Genomic DNA, 20,614 nt, shown 5'->3' with positions numbered 1-20,614 from the left:
ACGCATTTAAGAGTCATTAGTTTAATTGATTATGCAATAATTAATTAAACATTGGAATTAATCTACATAAATAATCATTTATATAAATTGATAATGTTTTAAATATTGAGTATTTGCCAAAAATTAGCGTTGCAATTGTCAAATATTGACAAGTATTGATAAAAATTCGGTGTTAAATAAACTCGTCCAGATGTACGCTAAGTTCTCCGCAAATTCCATTTATCACATAATCTGGCACTCTTAACGCCAACATGGCTTGTGGCCCTATCCAATCATGTCTTTTGCTTCCCTTCTGTCCGATCATCCAGGATCTATAGTCTTGATCGTTTAGTGAATCTATTCCACACTGATTGCACCAGTGTAATCCGTACAAACCAATAATCCCCCCTTCCTCAACTGGTGTAACTAGCCCATGGTTAATAATCCAATTGGACTGAGTGATGGCAAATTCACCTGTTTTAAAACATCTGGATTTATATCACAAATTAATGATCGGCAGTAGAAAATTAGACCCTGGGTTAGAGCTAACCACTGGGCAAATTCAAATGGGCGACCATTGCATAGGTCGAACTCGTTAATCTAAGTAAGTAAGCAATGTTGGAATGTTTTGTGCAAAAAAACTCACCTTCGAGTTCTTCCTACGCTTAGTGGCAGCATCTCTCTTGCCTATAATCTTCCATGTTCTTTTTGTGGCAATTGACGCTAATGCAGCCCCTAATAGTAGCCATTTAACTCGAGTGGTTGATTTTAAATTAGTGCAAATATTTGCACCAATAAAAGCTGAGTTTTCAATATTGTGTTGGACAATTCTGCTTCCATATGAAGTTATTGCACTAAATTAGTGTATATATACCATTTAATGTATGGGTCTAGTAACCGTAACGAACTATCAATGGAAGAACGAGTATCCGATGCGATAAAATAATTAAACAATTTGTACAAAGATTGGCAAGTGAGTAAAATATAGTCAAAGTCGTTGGACAGCCATTTGTAGCTTAATTGGACCACATAATCCACCACTCTGTGCCAATTACTGGATTGATCTAGAGACTTTATAATAGCGGTAGATAATTCTGGATTAATTAATAGGCAATTACCGAGTGTAAGTGGTATTTGGTATGTGAATAGGGATTCACATGGACCAGATTCCAAAGGAATAGGTCCACATGTGGAAAATATAACTCGTAATTGTCTGAATCAAAGGGTTTATACCTATTGCTACCGTGTATTTCGTAATTTAACGTTAGCAGTGTGTAGAGAAATAGAGGCATAGTCTGCACCAGCTCCAATGGGTCATTTATTACCAATGTAAACGTAGTACTATTTTTGTTTCCGTTATCTGTTATCTTGAGGATTGTTCTAATGAAATTGATGAAATCCTGAGGATTATATATTTCAGTATATGCTGAATCATAAATTATGTTTACACAACTCCTTAATCCTGCGTCTAGCATGGTCACTAGTCAATGTAAGTAATATGGAATCAATGGATGTCTTGACAAATCTATTGAATGAACATGTTCTAAGAATTAGGCTTTTGCAATTGACTAGATTAGCTTTGTCTTACCGCCAAAAGGCCTACAGTCCAACAATGAGCAAGGTGTAATTTTTAGTAACAACCGATTGACCACTTTAGCAATGCCATTTGGCCTTATTAATTGGATATATGGAAGATTTCGTCCGGTCTAATTGATAGCTGGTATACCTTTTCAATAAGCGTGTTCAAGTCGCTTAATTCTACAATATTCGACATCAGTAGGAAGGCTATTAATATGTGCTATAATAAACTATTTTTATTGAGATAATTAATTCTATTATACAAAATTTTAAGCCATTGGCATACTTAACTATCATACAACGTCAGTATGGTGTGTGGGTTACATAATCAGTGTGGAGTGCGTGTGTACAATTTTTTCTGTAATATTTCCTTGACGTTCCATTCAGTAACCGCTCTAAAAATGATTTCCGTTTGATACACCTGCGCCTATCCATAATCCTAATTCCTCTCTGTAATTCTTTTAAAGGTAGTGCATTTTTTGTATCATTAATAGACAAATTTTCATACTTTTTGATTGAATTTAATTCGATGTTATTCTCTATAAAAGTGACTTCGGGCGAGTATTCATAACAGGCCAGTGCTATTACATCACTCTCACTAAACTTAGATGTAGATTTTAGTGATAGCATAAAGGGCGGGTAGACAGTTATGGGAACGAACCTATATTAAAATGTAGCGTCACCAAGTCCAATTAAATTTGCAACCAAAAAACTGGTTAAGTGACTGTGTAAAACTTAACTTTTTCCCATTCATTTTCTGTATATTATCAATTGGTAGTGTGTTGGTCTTGATATAGGTAAGTTGGTCTATGATCATTATGAGGCAAAATAACATGAACACTACCCCAAACAAGAGCGATGTGAACATGGATAAAAATTCGACGGTTGTAAAATCCTGAATAAAGCGATTATTACGTTTAAAATGTGGAATAGTGAATACGCATGACTTGGAAACATATTCTCGGGAATAATATTAAACCGTTTTAAAATTAGAATAAGCTCAAACACGCACTGAAAAAACGAGTACTGCATCACTAAGATAATTACAAATGTGAACAGAAAAAACTGTTTCTGATTGAACTGGCCAACGCAATTATTGATCCAGGGACCTAAATAAGTATATGCGTACAATGGTGATTCATTTTATATATGCATCGATTGCAAACGGAGCAGTGGTGGGTGGAGAATGGCTTTATAGATCCGCATTTGACACATCTCTCAAACAACTCGATTCTAGTGTCATCCGTTTGATTTTCTGCATAAAATAACAAAACACCTGATGGTAATGGAATCAACCCTGGATTGGACAACATACAGGTGATGTGGCACCAGATGCTCATGAAAACAGTGATATTGTATGCTAAATAACACACAACTACAGAATTAGAGTGTCTAACTGCATTAGTAATTACTTTAAATGAAGTAGAATAATTAGCGAGTTGTAGTAGCCTGTGATAATGATAAGGTAGAGCTAAATGAACCGCTGCTTACCATAAACAAAACGGTAAAGCCAGAAAAGGTTTTAACCAGCCTCACTTCGTCGAATGGTATTAATGAGTATTTTTTGCGGGCACAAGTGTACTGTGTTGGCGCATAAGCCATTATAGCCAATCGATTACAGACAATAGTATAGGCACTGGATGGAGTGCCATTTTAAGATCCATTTGGAGCAGTGTGTAAATTTACTGTTTGTTACTTTGCGCATATAAACGAGGTTGTACAATATAGGTAAATAAAGTGATATGGGGAATACTATTATTTTATGTGCTATGTGATTGTGCCGGTCATGGTTGTGTCCGATCAAATTAAGTCCATAGCTCTTGAAAAATCAAAAAAACCAATAGCTTCCTTAAAATGGAAAGTTGTCAAGATTGTAGATATCATTGACACATACAGAGTCAATAAATCTACGGGTAAAACCACTATTTCGCAATACCTAAACCAACAACACAATCAGATCCAACAGTCGCCAGATCATGACCACCTAATAACTATATACGGTTGGATCAAATCGGTGCGAGTTCAAGGAGGGGGAAGATTCGCTTTTGTACAAGTTAACGATGGTAGTTGCAAATCTAACATCCAAATCGTGGTTAACTCCGATGCTTATGGATTCGACAGTATCAGCGCCTCTGGTGTGGGATCATCTGTCATGATTACGGGTAAACTCGTGCTAAGACCCGATCGGGATCTCAAGTCGGGAAAGGATTCCTTTGAGACTTATGAACAAATATCTGAACGAATTGAATTACAGGTTAATAATGAGGAATCTCACGCCGCGGTAGTGATAGGGGCAAATACTAACCAATCGAAGTATCCTTTGGCTAAAAAATCTCATAGCAAAGAATTTCTAAGGGAAATAGCCCATCTTAGGCCCAGAAGTTACTACATTTCTGCAATAATGCGTGTGAGAAATGCACTTGCCTTATCCACTCATTTATTTTTCCAGCAAAAGGGATTTTTTTATATCAACGGGCCAATAATTACTGGAGCTGACTGTGAAGGAGCTGGTGAGCTATTTAAGGTCACAACACTGGAATCAGGAGAAGATGTCAAGAAAGATTTCTTTGGCAAAAATGCATACCTTTCATGTAGCGCCCAACTTTCAGCTGAAGCTTGTGCCTGTGCTGTGGGCAACGTTTACACTTTTGGTCCCACATTCCGTGCTGAAAAGTCCCATACAAGTCGTCATTTGGCTGAATTTTGGATGGTAGAGCCCGAAATTGCTTTTTTAGATCTGGAAGGTATAATGTGTATGGCAGAGGAGTATATTAAGTTTTGTATTAAATTTGCACTAGATCATTGCTACGATGACATCCTCTATTTCCAAGAGTTCGTCGAGAAAGGATTGGTTGAGCGATTGGAGAATGTTATAGGCAATGAATTTGCCAGGTTATCTTATACAGACGCAGTGGAGATACTAATTCAGTGCCAAGAATCGAACTCTGAATTTAAATTTGCAAATCCTGTAAGTTGGGGAATAGACTTGCAAAGTGAACATGAAAGATTTATTACTGAGCAAATATTTGGCAGGCCTGTCATTCTATACAACTATCCTAAAGATATCAAAGCATTTTACATGCGTTTAAATGATGATGGCAAAACTGTTGCAGCAATGGATGTGTTGGTGCCCAAGATTGGCGAATTGGTTGGTGGTTCGCAGCGTGAGGAAAGATTGGATTATTTATTAAAGCAATATGAAGATCACAAACTTGACTCCAAACCTTACTGGTGGTATAACGAGCTTAGGTCCTATGGTACAGTCCCACATGCCGGGTTTGGGCTAGGGTTTGAGCGATTGGTAATGATGGTGACTGGGGTGGATAATATAAGAGATGTAATCCTTTTTCCACGATATCCAGGGCACGTGGAGTTTTAACCACTCTTTAACTATCCGCTGTATCGTTTGGTATTATATTATAATTACTTGACAATTGCTTAGCAACTATATGACTGGTATCTGGGGTATAGCCTAAATCAATTCTCTCGTACCATCATATTTAAGGATAGATGGAGTTGCTTGGCCAAACACTTTTGTATGTTGATAAACCTCGTCGTAATTGGCCCTAAGTGACTATTTGTGTACCAATGAAATCTTGCCTCCATAAAATGTTCAGTTTCCAAATTTTGTATGTGTAAAAATTGTCGGATAATGTATTTTACAAGCTTAATCATTGCAAGTTTGTCGACTCCGTGATCTATGTACATGTATCTGCGTGATTGTTGTGTTACTTGTAAAGAGTTTGTGCTATTTTTGTGGGAATCATACTATTAAATTGTGACGCAAGATCTAGGTCGAAACAGAATAATTGTATTATATTTTTTACATGCTGTAACTCCTTCACTAAATGAGATTTCCCCTAAATCATGCACTATGTACCTGTTTCTTGATGATCCACTTTGTTACAATGTCCCAACATATATCAAAAAGCTCAGAGTCTATGATCTGACCATATGGACGAATTTGAATCAATCTCCTATGCAAAATCCACAAGTGGATAGTGTAGAAATACAGTTTCATATTGAATCCGGGGCCTATATTTAGTGAATTGAGTAGCGACTGATTCTCTATTTGTGCCAGTGATAGAATGTTCATTGTTATAGCCACATGTTTAATTCTTTTTGATTTACTAAATTATCTAAAAGTTACATTAGGGTATTATATATCCAATATGTAATGGTTAGACTGTCCGATTTAGGCTTAGGGACTAAAAATTTGGAGGATTCTGCTTTGCTAATGTACAACGCGTTGTCCTCGAGTATTTTAAGTGAAAAGTCTGTAGACTTTTCCTCGTCAACTAGCCATTCCGGTATCACAATTTTATTTGCACTTGTAACATCTGTTACATTTGTAACACCTAAGCCAATGGGCTGAGTATTGTTGCTTTGTGACGTCCTTATATATCTAATTGCAAAACTGCATGAATTGATGCGTTTGATATGTGGCAAAATTTGCAATATTCTTGGCATCAAACGCACTAAATTGTCAAAAGCCTAAATATGGTGCAATTTTATCTATATAGATCACTGTTTGTATATGTGGTCAACATTCACATCATTCATAATGCGGCAGTCTACTGGATACGGGTCACTGTATTATATAATGCAGGTACAGATAAGTTCGAGTGTCAGTAGGTCTAATAAAAATGGTGAGATCTAGATTTAGTGCTGGTATTGAAAAATTGATGAGGGAAATGTTTATCGATTAGCCTTAGCCACTCGCTCAATTTCATCCTTCTTCTTTATGGCGTATGAATTGGAGGATTCTTTGGCACAATTCATGATTTCTTCGGCCAAGCACTCTGCAATCGTCTTTATGTTACGAAAGGCAGCATTTCTTGCCCCAGTACAAATTAAATAAATTGCCTGGTTAACACGCCTAAGAGGGGATACATCCACTGCTTGTCTCCTAACTACGCCCGCTGAACCAATTCTGGTGGAATCCTCACGCGGACCTCCATTCTTGACAGCGTCGACGAAGACCTGGATTGGGTTCTTGTCGGTCATTAGGTGGATTATCTCAAAGGCATGCTCCACAATTCTAATAGCCTTCAGCTTTTTTCCGTTATTTCTATGTTAAATTTGTTTAGGTTTAGAGTGTGATTCAGATAGGGGCGAAAGGTGTTAGTCATTAGTCTAAACCTCATAAACGTATCATCATATAGGCAAGCCATAAAGGCCGAAACGTAGTTCAGTTGCTTAAAAGCCGATAAACATACCTGCCGTGCATCATCATGGAGTTGACAAGACGCTCCACAATAGGACATTGAGTCTTACGAAATCTTTGTTTCTGATATCTTCCAGCAGTGTGAGGGGTGAACACTCGGGCTTTGCCTTGTACAGCAATGCAATCCACCTAAATCATCTAATGGGATACCAATGACAAATCTGAAATATCTACATCCTCATAGGACCACTTTTTGAACAGGCATATTTCTGCGGAAGCCATTTGGAACAAAAATAGTGCCCAGTCAGTTCTATGATTAAGTCACCCCATACGGAATCTCATACCACTAGGCATATACCAATCAAAATTATCAGTGTCATCCACTGCTATGGATGAAATTTTTTTACTAATCTCCCACTTATAATTTATCAAATGGTCAACTAATTCATATAACTCACTGGTAACCACAGTATCCTACGTTACATTTAACTAACCTTTAACATATCATCAATTGACACATTAACATACATGCTAATTAATGGGAGTTGTATATATTTTGGTATGTTATGATTTTTACATAAATTTTGGCCGCACGGATTGCCAAAGATGAAGTGTTTAGCGCAGCTGCACTGGAAGTAGGCCATATTCTCAACCAATGCTAAAACAGTCGTATTTAAGTGTTTAAACAGGTTTAACCCCCTTTCAGTAATTTTTTGACTGTGTAAATTTGGATTATACCTCGTAATGTGCGGTGTAGTGACTGCGATAACTCCATCAATTGTTATATGTTCGGAGGCTGATAAGACGATATCCATTGTCCCGGGGGGAAGGTCTAGAATTAAATAGTTCAGCTCTCCCCAATTGGTTCTTTTGAGTAAAATTTGACAAATCTGGTCGCTAGCAGGACCTCTAAATGCAGTAAATCCCTAGATAAGCAGTTAAATACCTGTGACTTTGGGGATTTAAAAAAGCTTATCGACATTAGTTTCACAGTGTCTACCTCCAAAGGCTCCAGGTATTGATTATCTTCTGGCAAACAAGTGTCTTCGTCTGTACTCAACGGGTATAGTGTATCTAATGGATCCCTAGGGCTCATTTTATCATTTTCATAACGTATATGGGTACTTTGCTTGGTGATCCACTTGACAAAATCCTGATTGGGTGGCATTAATGTCTTTAGGCATGGGCCTGTGATGTCTAAATCACAGATCCCAACCTTTAGATCCCTTTCCTTTAGTAATTTGGCTAGCAAACATGTCAAAGTAGATTTTCCCACGCCTCCCTTGGAGCTGTGCACGGCAATTACGCGCCCTATCGTCATCGTACAGCATGCATATCGTTTTTTAATAATTTGCAACGTTCCCTCAGATAAAATAGATGGCTTTGTCACGCATTATATATATATTCACTATCAATCGGCGGCTTACACCACATTATATGAGCCTGTACTATGGAGCACGAGGAGGGGTGTAAATACGCTGTTAACACATCAAATGTGCAAACTGAAGGGCCTTTAGAGAGTTTGTGTTCAAGCAGGAAATGTTCAGTTTGGTTAGATCTGAAAACTTGGTTTGGGTATAAGAGTAAATCCCTTTCAAATGAGATGTTCAATGAGTATTTTCTAGACGTTGCGCATGGTGGAAACGGGTAAAGTCGTATTCACTTAGCTCCTATGAGAAATTAATATTGTCTGCCAATAAGGCAATTGTGGATTGTATACAGGAAGATTTGCTCAATTGCCAAGATGTGATTAGCCTGCAAGTTTTATCTCGGCAGCTCTTCCCTAACATGCCTCACCAAATTTCCTACGAATTGGTACTGTACTTTTGGTGCCAAAAGCACTCTGAAATAGCAACTACGGATACTTCTTTGGCTATCTTTGTCAATAGCTATTTGCATGGCGGCCAGAAGCTCATAAGCAATAGGGCCAAAGCCAGTTACGTAAAAGTCCTTTTTAGCTTTTCATATCAATCAATAGCTGGTGAGCATCACCATGAACATGTTATGGCTTGGGTTCCGTGTTTCTTACAACACATAACCACGGCACATAAGTAAGCACTTTACATGTTTGCGCAACTATTTATTTATGTGTAATTTAGGCATGTGCATCTGGGTAGTGAGTTAGAGAACCAGCTTTTGTTGGATCTGGAAACCTATTTAAATTACAAGTATGACTACATAACGCCACGAATACACGAGTGTTTGTCACTGCCATTTGACAAGGTTGCGAGTTTGAGTGATATTGACATGGGACGAGATATGTTAAAGTTGTCATGTCGTCTCTACTTTGATGCAGTCGAAATGCTCAAATCGCACGGTCACATGGACAAAATTGATCTTAATGAGCAAGTAGAATTGCTCCTAGGTTCCGGATCGTTGGAAGTGATGAGCAGTATCTACATGAACTTGCACAAAATTACATCGCATAACTTGTCTATAATTGGGGGAGAGGTTGAAATTGCCCAAGCCAAATCTATTTTTGAGCGTCTTGTAGGTGCTTGTTGTTGCACAATAAAGAAGGATTCTTTAACACTATGTGACACAGAGGCGACACAGGCTAAGCAAAAATTTGAAACAATGGCAAAACTGGTTCAACGACTTCATCAAATACAAATGGCTATACAATTTTTTCAGAAACAGATTAATCCAGATGATGCAATTAGGCAAAAAATTAGTATGGGAGTTGATAAATCGGTGACCACTGTGCCAGAAGCTACAAGCATATTTGCTGGAATGGACATTAGCAACTCAAGTAAATCAAGTGACAAACCTTCTACAATATTAGGGAATTTTCAGGCTCTGGTCAAATCTTATGAAAACTTGTGGCCTATACAAGATGCTATTTGTTGCAAAATGATGGAGATTTCGATGCATAAGTAAAATTATCACAATAGGTAGTATTAGCTGTAAATTGAGGGCTGGTAATACAACGCCAAATTGCATGCTATGCTAAGGTAAATGAGCAGTGTTAGATACAAAGGTGCTCTTTCCAAGTAATTTTTGTCACTCAAATTTGTGTAATCAGTATATATAGTAGTTCCAATAGTACTGAGGTATTTCTGATCTGGAAACGAGTAGTATTGGCCCAGCAATGAATAGGACGGGTGATATTTCTTGATTTCAGGCCGCGGTTTGATTTTGTAGTACCAAAGCTTATTACGGCACCTCAATGGGTAGATCACATAATTCGTGTAATTAATTGATTTATCCAAGTGACCAAAAGTGCTAGTGTATTGGTTGCGATAGTCATCCCCCGCATGAATTCCCACTTCCATAGACTCATTTGAATGTCCCAATGCATTCTTAACTTCGATGTCCTTAAGTATTTCGTCCGACAAACACTGGAGTTCCTTAAATAGTTCAGCCTTAATATTGTTCAAATTATAATGTCTCACATGTTCATTTGGCTCCAAATCGCGTTCCCATTTGTAGTGAAGAGGGAGAATATGTGAATTGCCATAGACCGTGCGGTAGTTAAATACGAATTGGCCCAGGTACAAATTCATTTTCTCAGTATCATTTGCGTTATCGTTGGCGTTGGATGACTGAGAATTTGGCTTATAGTGAGGGTCATTTGACATATATAATCCAGTTAGATTTTTAGAGACTACAGTTGAGGTGATGAAACTCCGGGCGAGATATCTCTTAATTGAGGATGTGGATAGTCGTGAAATAGCCGCTCTAGCAACTCCATCTTTAACTGCGCCACAAATATCCTTGAGGTAGTGCGAAAGGTAATATGTAAACTGATCCACATTTGTCACAGCTAACTTGGGGTTGTTGTGCAAACTGAAGCTACTTTGGCCATATATTGATGAGGTAATCCAGCCCATGGGTATTCTATTGTCTATATTAGATACAAAGGTGGATGATTGGCAAGTGTCTACTAGGAGTAGGAAGCGGGAGTATACGTTTTTGATGTTTATATCCGAAAAAAAAACGTTAACTTCCTGCGACAAAACAAACTCTCTGTGGTTTATTTGCATGTATCTATCTCCACCATGGCCCGTAATATAGAAAAGGAGGTTGGGTTTTGGTATTACACCAGCCCAAAACACTAAATTATATTTATTGTACCATTTGTTCTGAAGGGCGAACGGGCAATTCTTGGGTAAAAAGGTGGGTATCTTTGGGTGATTATGTAGCGAAGTTTATTTTTATCAAGATTGTCGCGTCTGTAATTGATGATTGTACCATATCTGTTCAAATTGCCGTTTAAAACATTCACATTATCCAAATCCCCGGTGACATTATCATTTATGTCACTTTCAATATATAATTTTCCTGAATCAAACTGTGAATACCTGGTAAACAATTTATTGGACAACAAATGTGATCATCAGGGAGAATTATTTGACTTTGATTAATCGAATGCCCTCCATGATGTCGCAATATAGAAACAATAGAAAAGACGTTTCCGGCGTGCCTGTAGTTGTAGAAGTGGCGGGAAGTAGATATAACGATAGAATCGGATTCTGTATATTTTATTTGTTTATCTAGTGACAATTTATTGTATGAAATGATTGCCTTTTTGTATTCAAATGACTCGGGATCTGATGTAACTATTAAAGATTTTAACAGGGCTAATTCTGAATTTAATTCGTAAATATCTGGTCCCACTATTGTAGGTATGTTGGAAACTGCAAACACAATTAGACTGTGTGCGATATACAAAAATATAAATATAATCATGTTACATTGTGGTGCTCTGTCACTTCACATAGATTTCATGCTTCAACATCCATCAAGTATCTCTCATTTCCCACGACACATTCGCACGTTCCCCTTTCAAAATTTTTTTTAATGTTTTTTACTCTTATTCTTCTTGTAAAATGTCCAAAATGTGTGCGCGCCCCGTCAATCTTTTTGTATTCAAACGTTCCATCTTCATTCCTAATGTACGCTTCTTCAAAGCAATTAGGTGGGTATAAATGTCCTGGGCAATAGAAACTAAATGATCTAGATGGAAGTGTTTTTAGGCTTATGGAACATATTTTTGATATTTTTCCTTTCTCTATAACATTCGTTATTTCTGAGCCAACCCTCTGTTTCTGCGATACATTTGATGAGGTTCTGGATATACCAAATATTTTAAATAGTTTCATTATCGCCCAACTACGTTTTTTGATAATGTTACTATTATTTTTATCACTGTTGCCTAAACTTTTTTTATTATGTATTGGGTTTTCTTTCACATTTGACACGTCAATTATTATTGATTGGTCTAAGACTCCTGAGAAACTGAAATCGCAACCATAATTGTACATATCTTTAATTTTTAATGTGACATGGACATACTTTTTGTTGATTTCGGACAAATTTTGTGTTCCATCATCATAATAAAATAAAAAATCTACCAGTCTTCTGGTTGCAGTTAATGGGACATCATCGCGATATTCCATTCTTATTATGCATGATTTAAGATTGGAAGTGTCAAAAGAAAATGCATTTCCCCTTATTAACAAATTTAGGGGTATAGTTGCACGTACGCTTTTTGAAATATATACTAGATTTTTTTTAATATCAGGGTATATTTTGGGGGTTTTTAACAACAATTTCTTAGGTTTGCATATTTTTATTGAGACTTTATCTCCTGGTTCCAATAAAACTTCATGGGAAATGCCCTTTGGTATTTCCAATGCCGTTGGTTCATAACCATAAATTAATGATATGTTAAATAGTATTAATAAAATTCCGTTCATTCTTATAATAATTGCTCTAAAATGAAATGGATGTTATTTTCTTCCTTTATTTAATCTAACGAACCTGAGAATAATTTTCAAGCTTTTATATCTCCATTAAAGTATAACACATATGCTCATTTAAACTTTAATAAATCGATAAAATTTTCAGTAATTACGTATTACAAATACTTTTGCATTAATAAATCCTTAAATATTGTAATGTATAATATCAGTGTGTTATTAACCATAATGTTAAATCTAAAAATATTATAAGAAAATTCCGCATTTAATCTAAATTATATTTTCTGTCTAATACATGAGAAATATTATAATATTAGTCAAACATCTTGACTGTTTAAAACTTCGCAGATAAAAGTTGTCAAAGTTTGCTACTTTCATAAATTTATTCGGAATGATTAATTACTTTTATTATGTTTTTTATTTTCGGTCAAATTTTGATTTAATAAATTATAGGGAATTTGCACATGAAATTCCATCCAATTAATCATTGTTATATAATGTTCTAAATTCTTATTTATTTAGAAACTCATACTTATCACCATGAATCATATTTTTTTCATTGATATAATAAATATTTTCTAACAGATTAGGCAAATTTTGTTTAAAATATTTATTGTTTTATTGTATAATATATCAGTATACAACTCATTTAGGTGATTTTGAGGCATTAATCACAGAAGCAATAAAAACTAATTATTTAGGCTTTACAGTAGCTAAGTTTATTCTGCACAACATAATCTTTGATTCTTTCAAATTCTATTTTTACAATGTGTGTTATCAGAAATGATTTATGGCAAAATTACAAATTAGAAAAACTAAATCACATCAGTGGGTTTGAATATCTGATACTATATGTGTTACAATGATTAATTGTTCGAATGCGTTTAAATGGTTTAAATATCTAACCATAATCTATGAAAGTTTCGTATTTTAGTTAACGAAAAGTGAGATTAAAAATGGTGTGTCATGACAGTTCTATAGATTTTATTAGTGTAAATAAGTGAAGTATTTCGGAAATAACATTTTCCAAGCAAACAATTTTATTATTCACATTTCTCATAAAAGATAGCATTTTCTGGCGTATAGACTTTTATGGTAATGTAGTAATCATTTTGTGGAACAAACAAGTTGTTATTTCTTGTTAATTTTTTATTGTAGCTGAGCGTTCTTTTTCCATTGACATCTGTCTAATTTTTATGATATTACATGTAATATACAATGGTAATGATCATTGATGGACACTATTTTAAAAATATTTTTGGCTACAATTTTAATAATAGTAAGAGCTTACTTTTATGTTTTATCATTTTACACTGATAAATTAGATTTATTAATGAACTATAAAATGTTCCAAATGCAGTAATATAAACATGTTTATTAATGCATATGATTTCAAAAATTAAGGCGCTAAAGATCATAAAAATAAAATAGTATATCATAATACTATTGCATATATAGACATAGGATTCAATGGTGATTTAGTGAATTTTGAAAATGATATAAAATGTCTCACAGGATATATTAATAAAACTGAAATTTTCTTGCAGTGATTATTAAAAGGTGCTTTATTGGGTTTTTTGAATTTAAAAAATGCTTCAGAAAATTATTATTGTATTAGTAATAATGATACTGAAAAATGGAGTAATCGCATATTGATTGATTAATTGATTAATTAAGTTTAAAGTAGAGAGAAATCTAGAATAACTTCTTGTTTGATAATAAAAATGGTAAAATTGTTAATGGCAAACTTAAAAATGTAGTGATAACTTATTATGTTAAAATATATGTCTATCTATTGCTGCAGCGCATGAATTAAATGTAATATAAAAAATTGCAGTTGAGTATTGCATTATTTAACGAAAATTACTATTTGTACAATATATTAATTTTATAATAGTACTTAATTTAATCCTTTAACAAGTTAAAGTTTGTTATAATTAACAGTTTGTCTCTATTGGGAAAACAGTCACATGCTTATTATGTCACCCATCCAACAGAGAAGTAACATATAAATGTGTTATTTTCACTTTAATGACGCTAAAAACACAAAAATATTAAGGAAATATTGGGTTATGATATAATAAAACATCACAAATAAAGATTTTATAAATGAATTGCCCTTGGAAGGAAACAAATATGATCATTTGTCTAAAGAAAATTATTTAAGTATAAATATATATTAATAGGCATATTTTACAACCTATTTGAAGATTATTTTGAAATTTGACAGAAAATATAACAAGGATTGAAATGGTATGAATTTAATATAGGAAGCTATAAATATTTAATTTTACTATGTTAATATTAATTTAATATTTTTATATCGACAATAATGTACAATTATATATGACGTTAATATGGCGAAGTTAATACATCTAAAAACTACTATATAATGATATAATCATATATAAAAACAAACTTTTAGTCAATGAATATAAGGTTGAAAATGGATAATATATAAAGGTAAATTGAGAAATCCATATACAATTGATATGTTCAGATGCAATGAGGAAATGTTGATTCTTACAAAAGACAACAAACATATACTGAATAGTTATTATAGATTAAATAATGCATAGAAATAAGAGAATTAAAAAAACGAATGATGCTACAAATAAGATACAATATTAACAAAGCAGTTAACATGATATAACACATCATTTTAGCATATTAGCAAAAATCATTGTGAAGCATCTATTATGCATGGATACAAGTAATAATAAAAAACACTTGGGATTACAAATATAGTATATTTATTTGAACAGATTTACAAAACCAACAAAATAATATGAGAATCAGATGAAACCACTAGCAAATGGCCAAAATACAATATGTTTGAACTATTCGATCTGAGCTTGTGGTACTAGTTAAATAATAGAATTGCAGATGGCAGATGTACCACAATTAACATAAACACGATTTTAGTGTTATAATAGCAATCGCGAGCAATTTAGCGCCATAATAATGGTCCATAGGAGAACCATAGATATGTGTGTGAAAATTGGTTTAATATCATAAGAAATTGAAGATATTAGGAGAACATATATTGATCGAGTAAAAATACATTATATTACACGCTTCAGCTTGTTGAAGATACAGTGGTTATAGCGTTGCATAAACACTACCCATAAAAAGAGTATGAAAATGACATCCATTACTTCATTTCATCGCATAGATAAATCATGCACCTCGTACTATAGCTTGAGATTCAACAGATGCATTATGAGAGCGTGATAACGATTGCACTGGTCAATTGAATATTACTCACATACACATATATGGTCCATCCCAATTGTTTATCGCACCAAAACAATAAACATGCTAACACACACTTATATCATGCCAGATTGAGATATACGGATTTTTTCTGGCTGTAAGTGTACCCATCTGCAATTAATCGCTTGGATTTTACACACCAAATTGCAGCCTGGCTACCTCGCCGCCAGCCAATATTTTTCCAGACACTTCTGGCATTTTAATAGTCGGGGAACCAATACAACAGGGCGATAGTACATGACACTTGAAGCCAAGCTACTGAATTATAGTGAAAGATTGGTGAGCACAGATAAGCCGATATAGCGGCAGCTAAATACCATACATTGACCATGTATAGATTAAAATTGTACACACAACTGCAGAAATACTAATGTCTACCTGCACTTAATGTAACGCTGACTCATATTCCGAAATAAAACTATGACGCACCATAGCATCACGACATACAGCCAAGTGAGAATTAAAATAGCAATGTATTGGCAATTACTAACAGTTGGCAACCTAATGAAGCAACGTCATTTTTCAACGATCTGAGAAAACTGTACATGGGTTTCGATATTTTTGGGGGAAAGCTGCTCAACAACCTTCCCCTCACTCATAATCCAGAGCTTGCTGCATATTTTGACGTAGTTAAAGTCGTGAGTCACAATGATAGTGGCACAATGCCCCAGGTATTTTGCAATAAGTGCTCGGAGCGTCGAAGGTGAAGAGCCCAGGGAATTCTGCAGGTTGGGGGGTTCGTCAATCAAGATTACCTTATAATTAAGCCTGCCCAGAATGAGTCGGGCAAAAGAAAGGTGACGAATATGTGATTCGTTAAAAATAAGTACATCATCATCCCTCAGCCTTTGGTGCTCCTTAGACACAATACTTGACCCGATCCTGAAGGGCATTCCCAATGCGCGACTAAGCCTAGATTCCTCGGACTCGTCCTTATCGGGCACATTGCCCAGCACAAAGTCCAAAAGACCAAGTTCTCCAAGCGCCCAATGGACTTTCTGAACCGAGTAGCGCTGGCACGGATCGATAAAATCGCCGAGAGTCCAGCCGTCAAAATAAAAAGAGAATTGCGACACCACGCCAATAGTATCCGTCAACAACTCATCAGACATGTGCTCAATGGATATTCCATCGATTAAGATCGTTCCAGCGTCCAACCCTAACATACCCCTAATTGACTTTAGCAGAGAAGTCTTCCCAGAGCCTGTTCGTCCCGCAATCGCAACAATGTCGCCCGGATCTGCACTGACAGTAACACCCCTAATGCATTTGAAGAGAGCCGCCTTTCCACTCATGGGATCGTGGTTCCTGTACGATACCACTATGCCCCTGATGTCCAACAAGCACCCACCCACCTCGCCGGGGACACCAGCCTCAGCAGGGCCACCCGCCCCGGCGGGGCCCACCTTGGCCTCAGTGTGGGAAGATACAAGCGAACACAAATACTCGGAGAGATAACCCATAGATAAGATGAAGCTGGAAACACCATCGTTGATTGTGATAAATAAAGATATAAGATAGACAAAGTTACCAGGACGCCCAGCCAACTGACCAGACGAAAATATCGATATAAACATGGGCACAACAGCAAACAGAACGAACACAATAATCGCCAACAAAGTGTACATGATGAGAGTCCAACTACATATACCCCACCTAATGATATGCGTACGATAAAAATAGTCCGATCTATCCAAAAAAGAATCAAACAGCCGACCCTCATCCCCAAAGGCCCTGACTAGCTCCATGCCATGAATCCCTTGGCTGATTGTGAGGTTCACACCGGTCATCGATTCAAGCATATTGAATTGAATGCGCTGGTTCACCCGCATGTAATTCCCCACTATAGTGTAATAACTAAGAATAGCAATGATCAAAAAAGCCAACACTGATAATGGAAATATGTAAATAATACTGCCAATCTGAAAACCCAAGTGCACCAGCTGTGACAATGAAGCCAGCAGCGCCATATGAATCCGTGTGTCAATAACAAACTGGTCAAATGTAAACTCGGTAAGCAACTTGCCTATTGGCTTTGTAACAACCCCCTTGCGGGGTATGAGTGAAATAATGCGCCGATCATGGTAACATTTGGCCGCAGACATAGCACAACGCCACCATAACATAATACCTATAAACAAGGCAGCAATCTCCACCGCCAAAAAGATCATTAGCTTTGAAACGAAAGCAATGGACTGCTCCTTGGATACAGAACGCCCCAAAACCTGATCAGACCAGCCCACAACCGCCAAACCGAAGTAAGATTTGATACAATACGCAATAAGTGACATCAAAAACGCTACAGTCACTGAGAAAACACCCGAGTGGCGAAAGTACACCATGTACATGGATAACACTCGTCGTGTTAGAACCCCTTTAATATTAAAATCATAGTCTATGGGGTCCAAACAGCTCCTTATCGGCTTAGAGCCGTGCCCTTTTGGCGTCTGTGAGGAAACTTGGAGAGAAGATGACATGTCTAACCCAATAAAATCTTCGACAGAAGAGAACCCAACAACTTCACCATCTTCCAATTCACAAACCCTACAATTAAGGGTTGCTGAATTAAAATCACAGAGCATCTGCCAACAGGCCTTTAGCGTGCCGCGGTCCATTGACATAATCACGCACACGTCTCCATCAGAAAAGACACCATGCTGTCCGAATATATTCTGAAATATCTTCACAGACACTGACAAGTCTAGGCTGGAAAAAACATCGTCCAGGCAGACCAAGTCAGCTCCACCTGTGCCAGCTGGGTTGGATGTGCCTTTATGACGTGAGATCAAAAATGCATAAATCATCCTGGCAAGAGACAAACGCGCGCGCTGACCACCACTCAATGAATTGGCGTTCTCGTCAATGGCCCGATCATGCCCCTCCTCCCACCTCTCCAAGTCCTGGCAAAGCTCAGCGACACTTATCGCACGGATGTATGTTGCGCGCTCAAAGGGGAAGTTACCCACCAATGCCGACATGAACGTACCAGCTGGAATATAGTGCTTTTGGGGTACGTAGTAAATTCGCCTACCACAGCGCAACGATGATACAGCCATCGTACCGGACGATAGCACAAGCTCACCGAGAGCAGCCTTTATAAGCGATGTTTTCCCTGAGGCTGCCTTACCGCAGAGGATGAGGACATCGCCACGAACCAGCTTCAAGCTAATGTTTTTCAGAGCAGGCGTGATACCCGGCGTGTATCTTAATGTAGCCCTATCGAAGGCCAGCTCGAATTCATGATCACCGTAGTGGCTGGCACAAAATCCACCAGCGGGAGGCCCCTTTTCAGGACTCCTCTCGGATAGGTAGCTGTCCAACCTGTCCATACATATTAACGCATCAATAAAGACGCATAAGATATTGGGAAGTTCTCTCATGTGTGAGTTTATGAGTTTAACTGCATGGATGACTGTAACCGCAACCTCTGGGCTAAACTTGGAGTCTTCGCCATATAAAAGCGTTATAAAGATAGGAACAATCGAGAGCGACTGTACCACACTAGACAGCCACGCAGCAACGTAAATGAGCCACAACATTCTGTTTAATGGTTTTGTCTCTTCTCGCCTTTTTGCTGCGACGAAATTCTTCGATGCCTGTCCCAATCCCTGCATTAATACGGACTGGACATTTGCGCAAAGCTTATAAGACGCATAAACACGGCTATCCCGCGCTATAAGATATTTCTTCATCAGGTACGCATATATGAATTCTATTGCGATTGCTATTCCCAAAACAGCGAGTGGGACCGCGATTGCCCATGTACCATCTCTTCCCACCTCAAAGTAGATGGAAAAATAACTTAATGCGAGTTGTGTGGAGAATTCAGTCAATGCCACAAGCACTTGAAGCATTTTACAAATTGAGCGCGTATCTCCATAAAAAAACATATACATTGACTTTGAGAGTTCATCGCCTTGGGCTTGCTGCGCAGGGCAGAGCGTATTGGTATTGATGCGATCCTGTTTGGCTATATGTGCCCCAAGTTTGCACAGGTTATCATCTGGGCCTTCTAACTGTACCTCGAACCGACGCAGGTAGAGCCTATCCCACTTGCATAGATGCCTCCTTGATACCTTATCGTATGTCCTTTGCCCACAATTACAATTATGGTATTCCTTGCGCCTGGAAACGCCCAGGCGGAAGATCGTATAGGACATTGCGGAGGAGATCGCTGCCTGGCACCGGCATATGAAGAAATACATATGTTGCGCCATGATCGTTTTAAAACACAGCAGCGCTAGTATCCCTGCAATATAGGCAATTGACCATAAGGATGACTTTGAATCATTTGAAAATGACTTTATGAACCATTTTATGAATAACAATTGAATTGATCTTAGTATATTGACCGTAACAGCTAATAGGAGTAATAGCAGAATTTTATCCCAGAAGACGGCACATACCGACTTCAGGACAATTCTTGGAGGCTTCCCCTTATCTTGGCGTTTTGAGAGCTTTACACGATGTTCGGCTAAGTATGTGTTGATTATGCTGAAGACTTCAAATTGGCGCTGTCTCACAGCGATAGGATCTGGTTGCGGGGGATAGTCCAAAAACGAAACATCAGATCCCAACAATTTTTTCATAAATCGTCCGGCCCATAGGAAGAAGACGCAGCTGAGTACTGAGGGGTTGTAAAAGTTTGGGCAGACTCCTGAGGGGTACTTTACGCGGCGAAAAAAATCCAAACAATTGTCTTCTACACCCACCGATGATTTTCCCTTGTAAAATTCACCTTTTAAGCTGTTCATTAGGTAATTGCCGTCCCTTTTAGAGCCACTCAGGGCCTCTAGAGAGAGTACTTTGCCCTCTCATTACTTTATTTACGTTATGGATCAATGCTAAGATCACCCGGCCGTTATTAGCTAACTGGCTGCTTTTGGGTTTTATAGTTGGTCAAATTGGG

The 20,614-nt window shown here is 37.1% G+C and overlaps 9 protein-coding genes across 9 annotated transcripts; 2 read left to right on the top strand and 7 right to left on the bottom strand.

The window, feature by feature from the left end:
- Positions 1 to 172: 172 nt before the first annotated feature.
- On the bottom strand, positions 173 to 1,753 carry BmR1_04g08120 (origin recognition complex subunit 5 (ORC5); the record flags this gene model as incomplete). The annotated part of the gene is made up of 9 exons (XM_021482662.1): positions 173 to 433; positions 454 to 579; positions 626 to 833; positions 854 to 1,073; positions 1,098 to 1,192; positions 1,213 to 1,405; positions 1,428 to 1,547; positions 1,568 to 1,685; positions 1,706 to 1,753. 9 exons carry the CDS (start codon positions 1,751 to 1,753, stop codon positions 173 to 175), a joined length of 1,389 nt encoding a protein of 462 aa, XP_021337852.1.
- A 107-nt stretch (positions 1,754 to 1,860) lies between these two features.
- BmR1_04g08101 (Palmitoyltransferase ZDHHC3) lies at positions 1,861 to 3,159 on the bottom strand (the record flags this gene model as incomplete). Its single annotated transcript, XM_021482661.1, has 8 exons — positions 1,861 to 2,218; positions 2,241 to 2,452; positions 2,473 to 2,583; positions 2,605 to 2,666; positions 2,687 to 2,812; positions 2,834 to 2,949; positions 2,970 to 3,028; positions 3,049 to 3,159. 8 exons carry the CDS (start codon positions 3,157 to 3,159, stop codon positions 1,861 to 1,863), a joined length of 1,155 nt encoding a protein of 384 aa, XP_021337851.1.
- Positions 3,320 to 4,936, top strand: BmR1_04g08100 (asparaginyl-tRNA synthetase; the record flags this gene model as incomplete). The annotated part of the gene is made up of 1 exon (XM_012794758.1): positions 3,320 to 4,936. One exon carries the CDS (start codon positions 3,320 to 3,322, stop codon positions 4,934 to 4,936), a length of 1,617 nt encoding a protein of 538 aa, XP_012650212.1.
- Positions 4,944 to 6,027, bottom strand: BmR1_04g08095 (conserved Plasmodium protein, unknown function; the record flags this gene model as incomplete). The annotated part of the gene is made up of 6 exons (XM_021482660.1): positions 4,944 to 5,029; positions 5,050 to 5,123; positions 5,144 to 5,269; positions 5,290 to 5,417; positions 5,438 to 5,687; positions 5,708 to 6,027. 6 exons carry the CDS (start codon positions 6,025 to 6,027, stop codon positions 4,944 to 4,946), a joined length of 984 nt encoding a protein of 327 aa, XP_021337850.1.
- A 228-nt stretch (positions 6,028 to 6,255) lies between these two features.
- On the bottom strand, positions 6,256 to 7,006 carry BmR1_04g08092 (small subunit ribosomal protein S5e; the record flags this gene model as incomplete). The annotated part of the gene is made up of 3 exons (XM_012794756.1): positions 6,256 to 6,628; positions 6,777 to 6,913; positions 6,935 to 7,006. 3 exons carry the CDS (start codon positions 7,004 to 7,006, stop codon positions 6,256 to 6,258), a joined length of 582 nt encoding a protein of 193 aa, XP_012650210.1.
- BmR1_04g08090 (small subunit ribosomal protein S5e) lies at positions 7,046 to 8,045 on the bottom strand (the record flags this gene model as incomplete). Its single annotated transcript, XM_021482659.1, has 4 exons — positions 7,046 to 7,198; positions 7,219 to 7,441; positions 7,463 to 7,650; positions 7,671 to 8,045. The coding sequence occupies 4 exons, from the start codon at positions 8,043 to 8,045 to the stop codon at positions 7,046 to 7,048; spliced, it is 939 nt and encodes a 312-aa protein (XP_021337849.1).
- Positions 8,175 to 9,604, top strand: BmR1_04g08085 (conserved Plasmodium protein, unknown function; the record flags this gene model as incomplete). Its single annotated transcript, XM_012794754.1, has 3 exons — positions 8,175 to 8,371; positions 8,392 to 8,775; positions 8,824 to 9,604. 3 exons carry the CDS (start codon positions 8,175 to 8,177, stop codon positions 9,602 to 9,604), a joined length of 1,362 nt encoding a protein of 453 aa, XP_012650208.1.
- Positions 9,625 to 11,416, bottom strand: BmR1_04g08080 (GPI-anchor transamidase; the record flags this gene model as incomplete). Its single annotated transcript, XM_012794753.2, has 3 exons — positions 9,625 to 10,781; positions 10,802 to 11,008; positions 11,029 to 11,416. The coding sequence occupies 3 exons, from the start codon at positions 11,414 to 11,416 to the stop codon at positions 9,625 to 9,627; spliced, it is 1,752 nt and encodes a 583-aa protein (XP_012650207.2).
- Positions 16,221 to 20,459, bottom strand: BmR1_04g08070 (ATP-binding cassette transporter abc3; the record flags this gene model as incomplete). The annotated part of the gene is made up of 1 exon (XM_012794752.1): positions 16,221 to 20,459. One exon carries the CDS (start codon positions 20,457 to 20,459, stop codon positions 16,221 to 16,223), a length of 4,239 nt encoding a protein of 1,412 aa, XP_012650206.1.

The sequence above is a fragment of the Babesia microti genome, chromosome IV, assembly GCF_000691945.2.
Source record: "Babesia microti strain RI chromosome IV, complete genome".
Classification (NCBI taxonomy): Eukaryota; Apicomplexa; class Aconoidasida; order Piroplasmida; family Babesiidae; genus Babesia; species Babesia microti.
The sequence above is the reverse complement of the archived record's forward strand: the minus strand, read 5'-3'. Positions and strand labels throughout refer to the sequence as shown.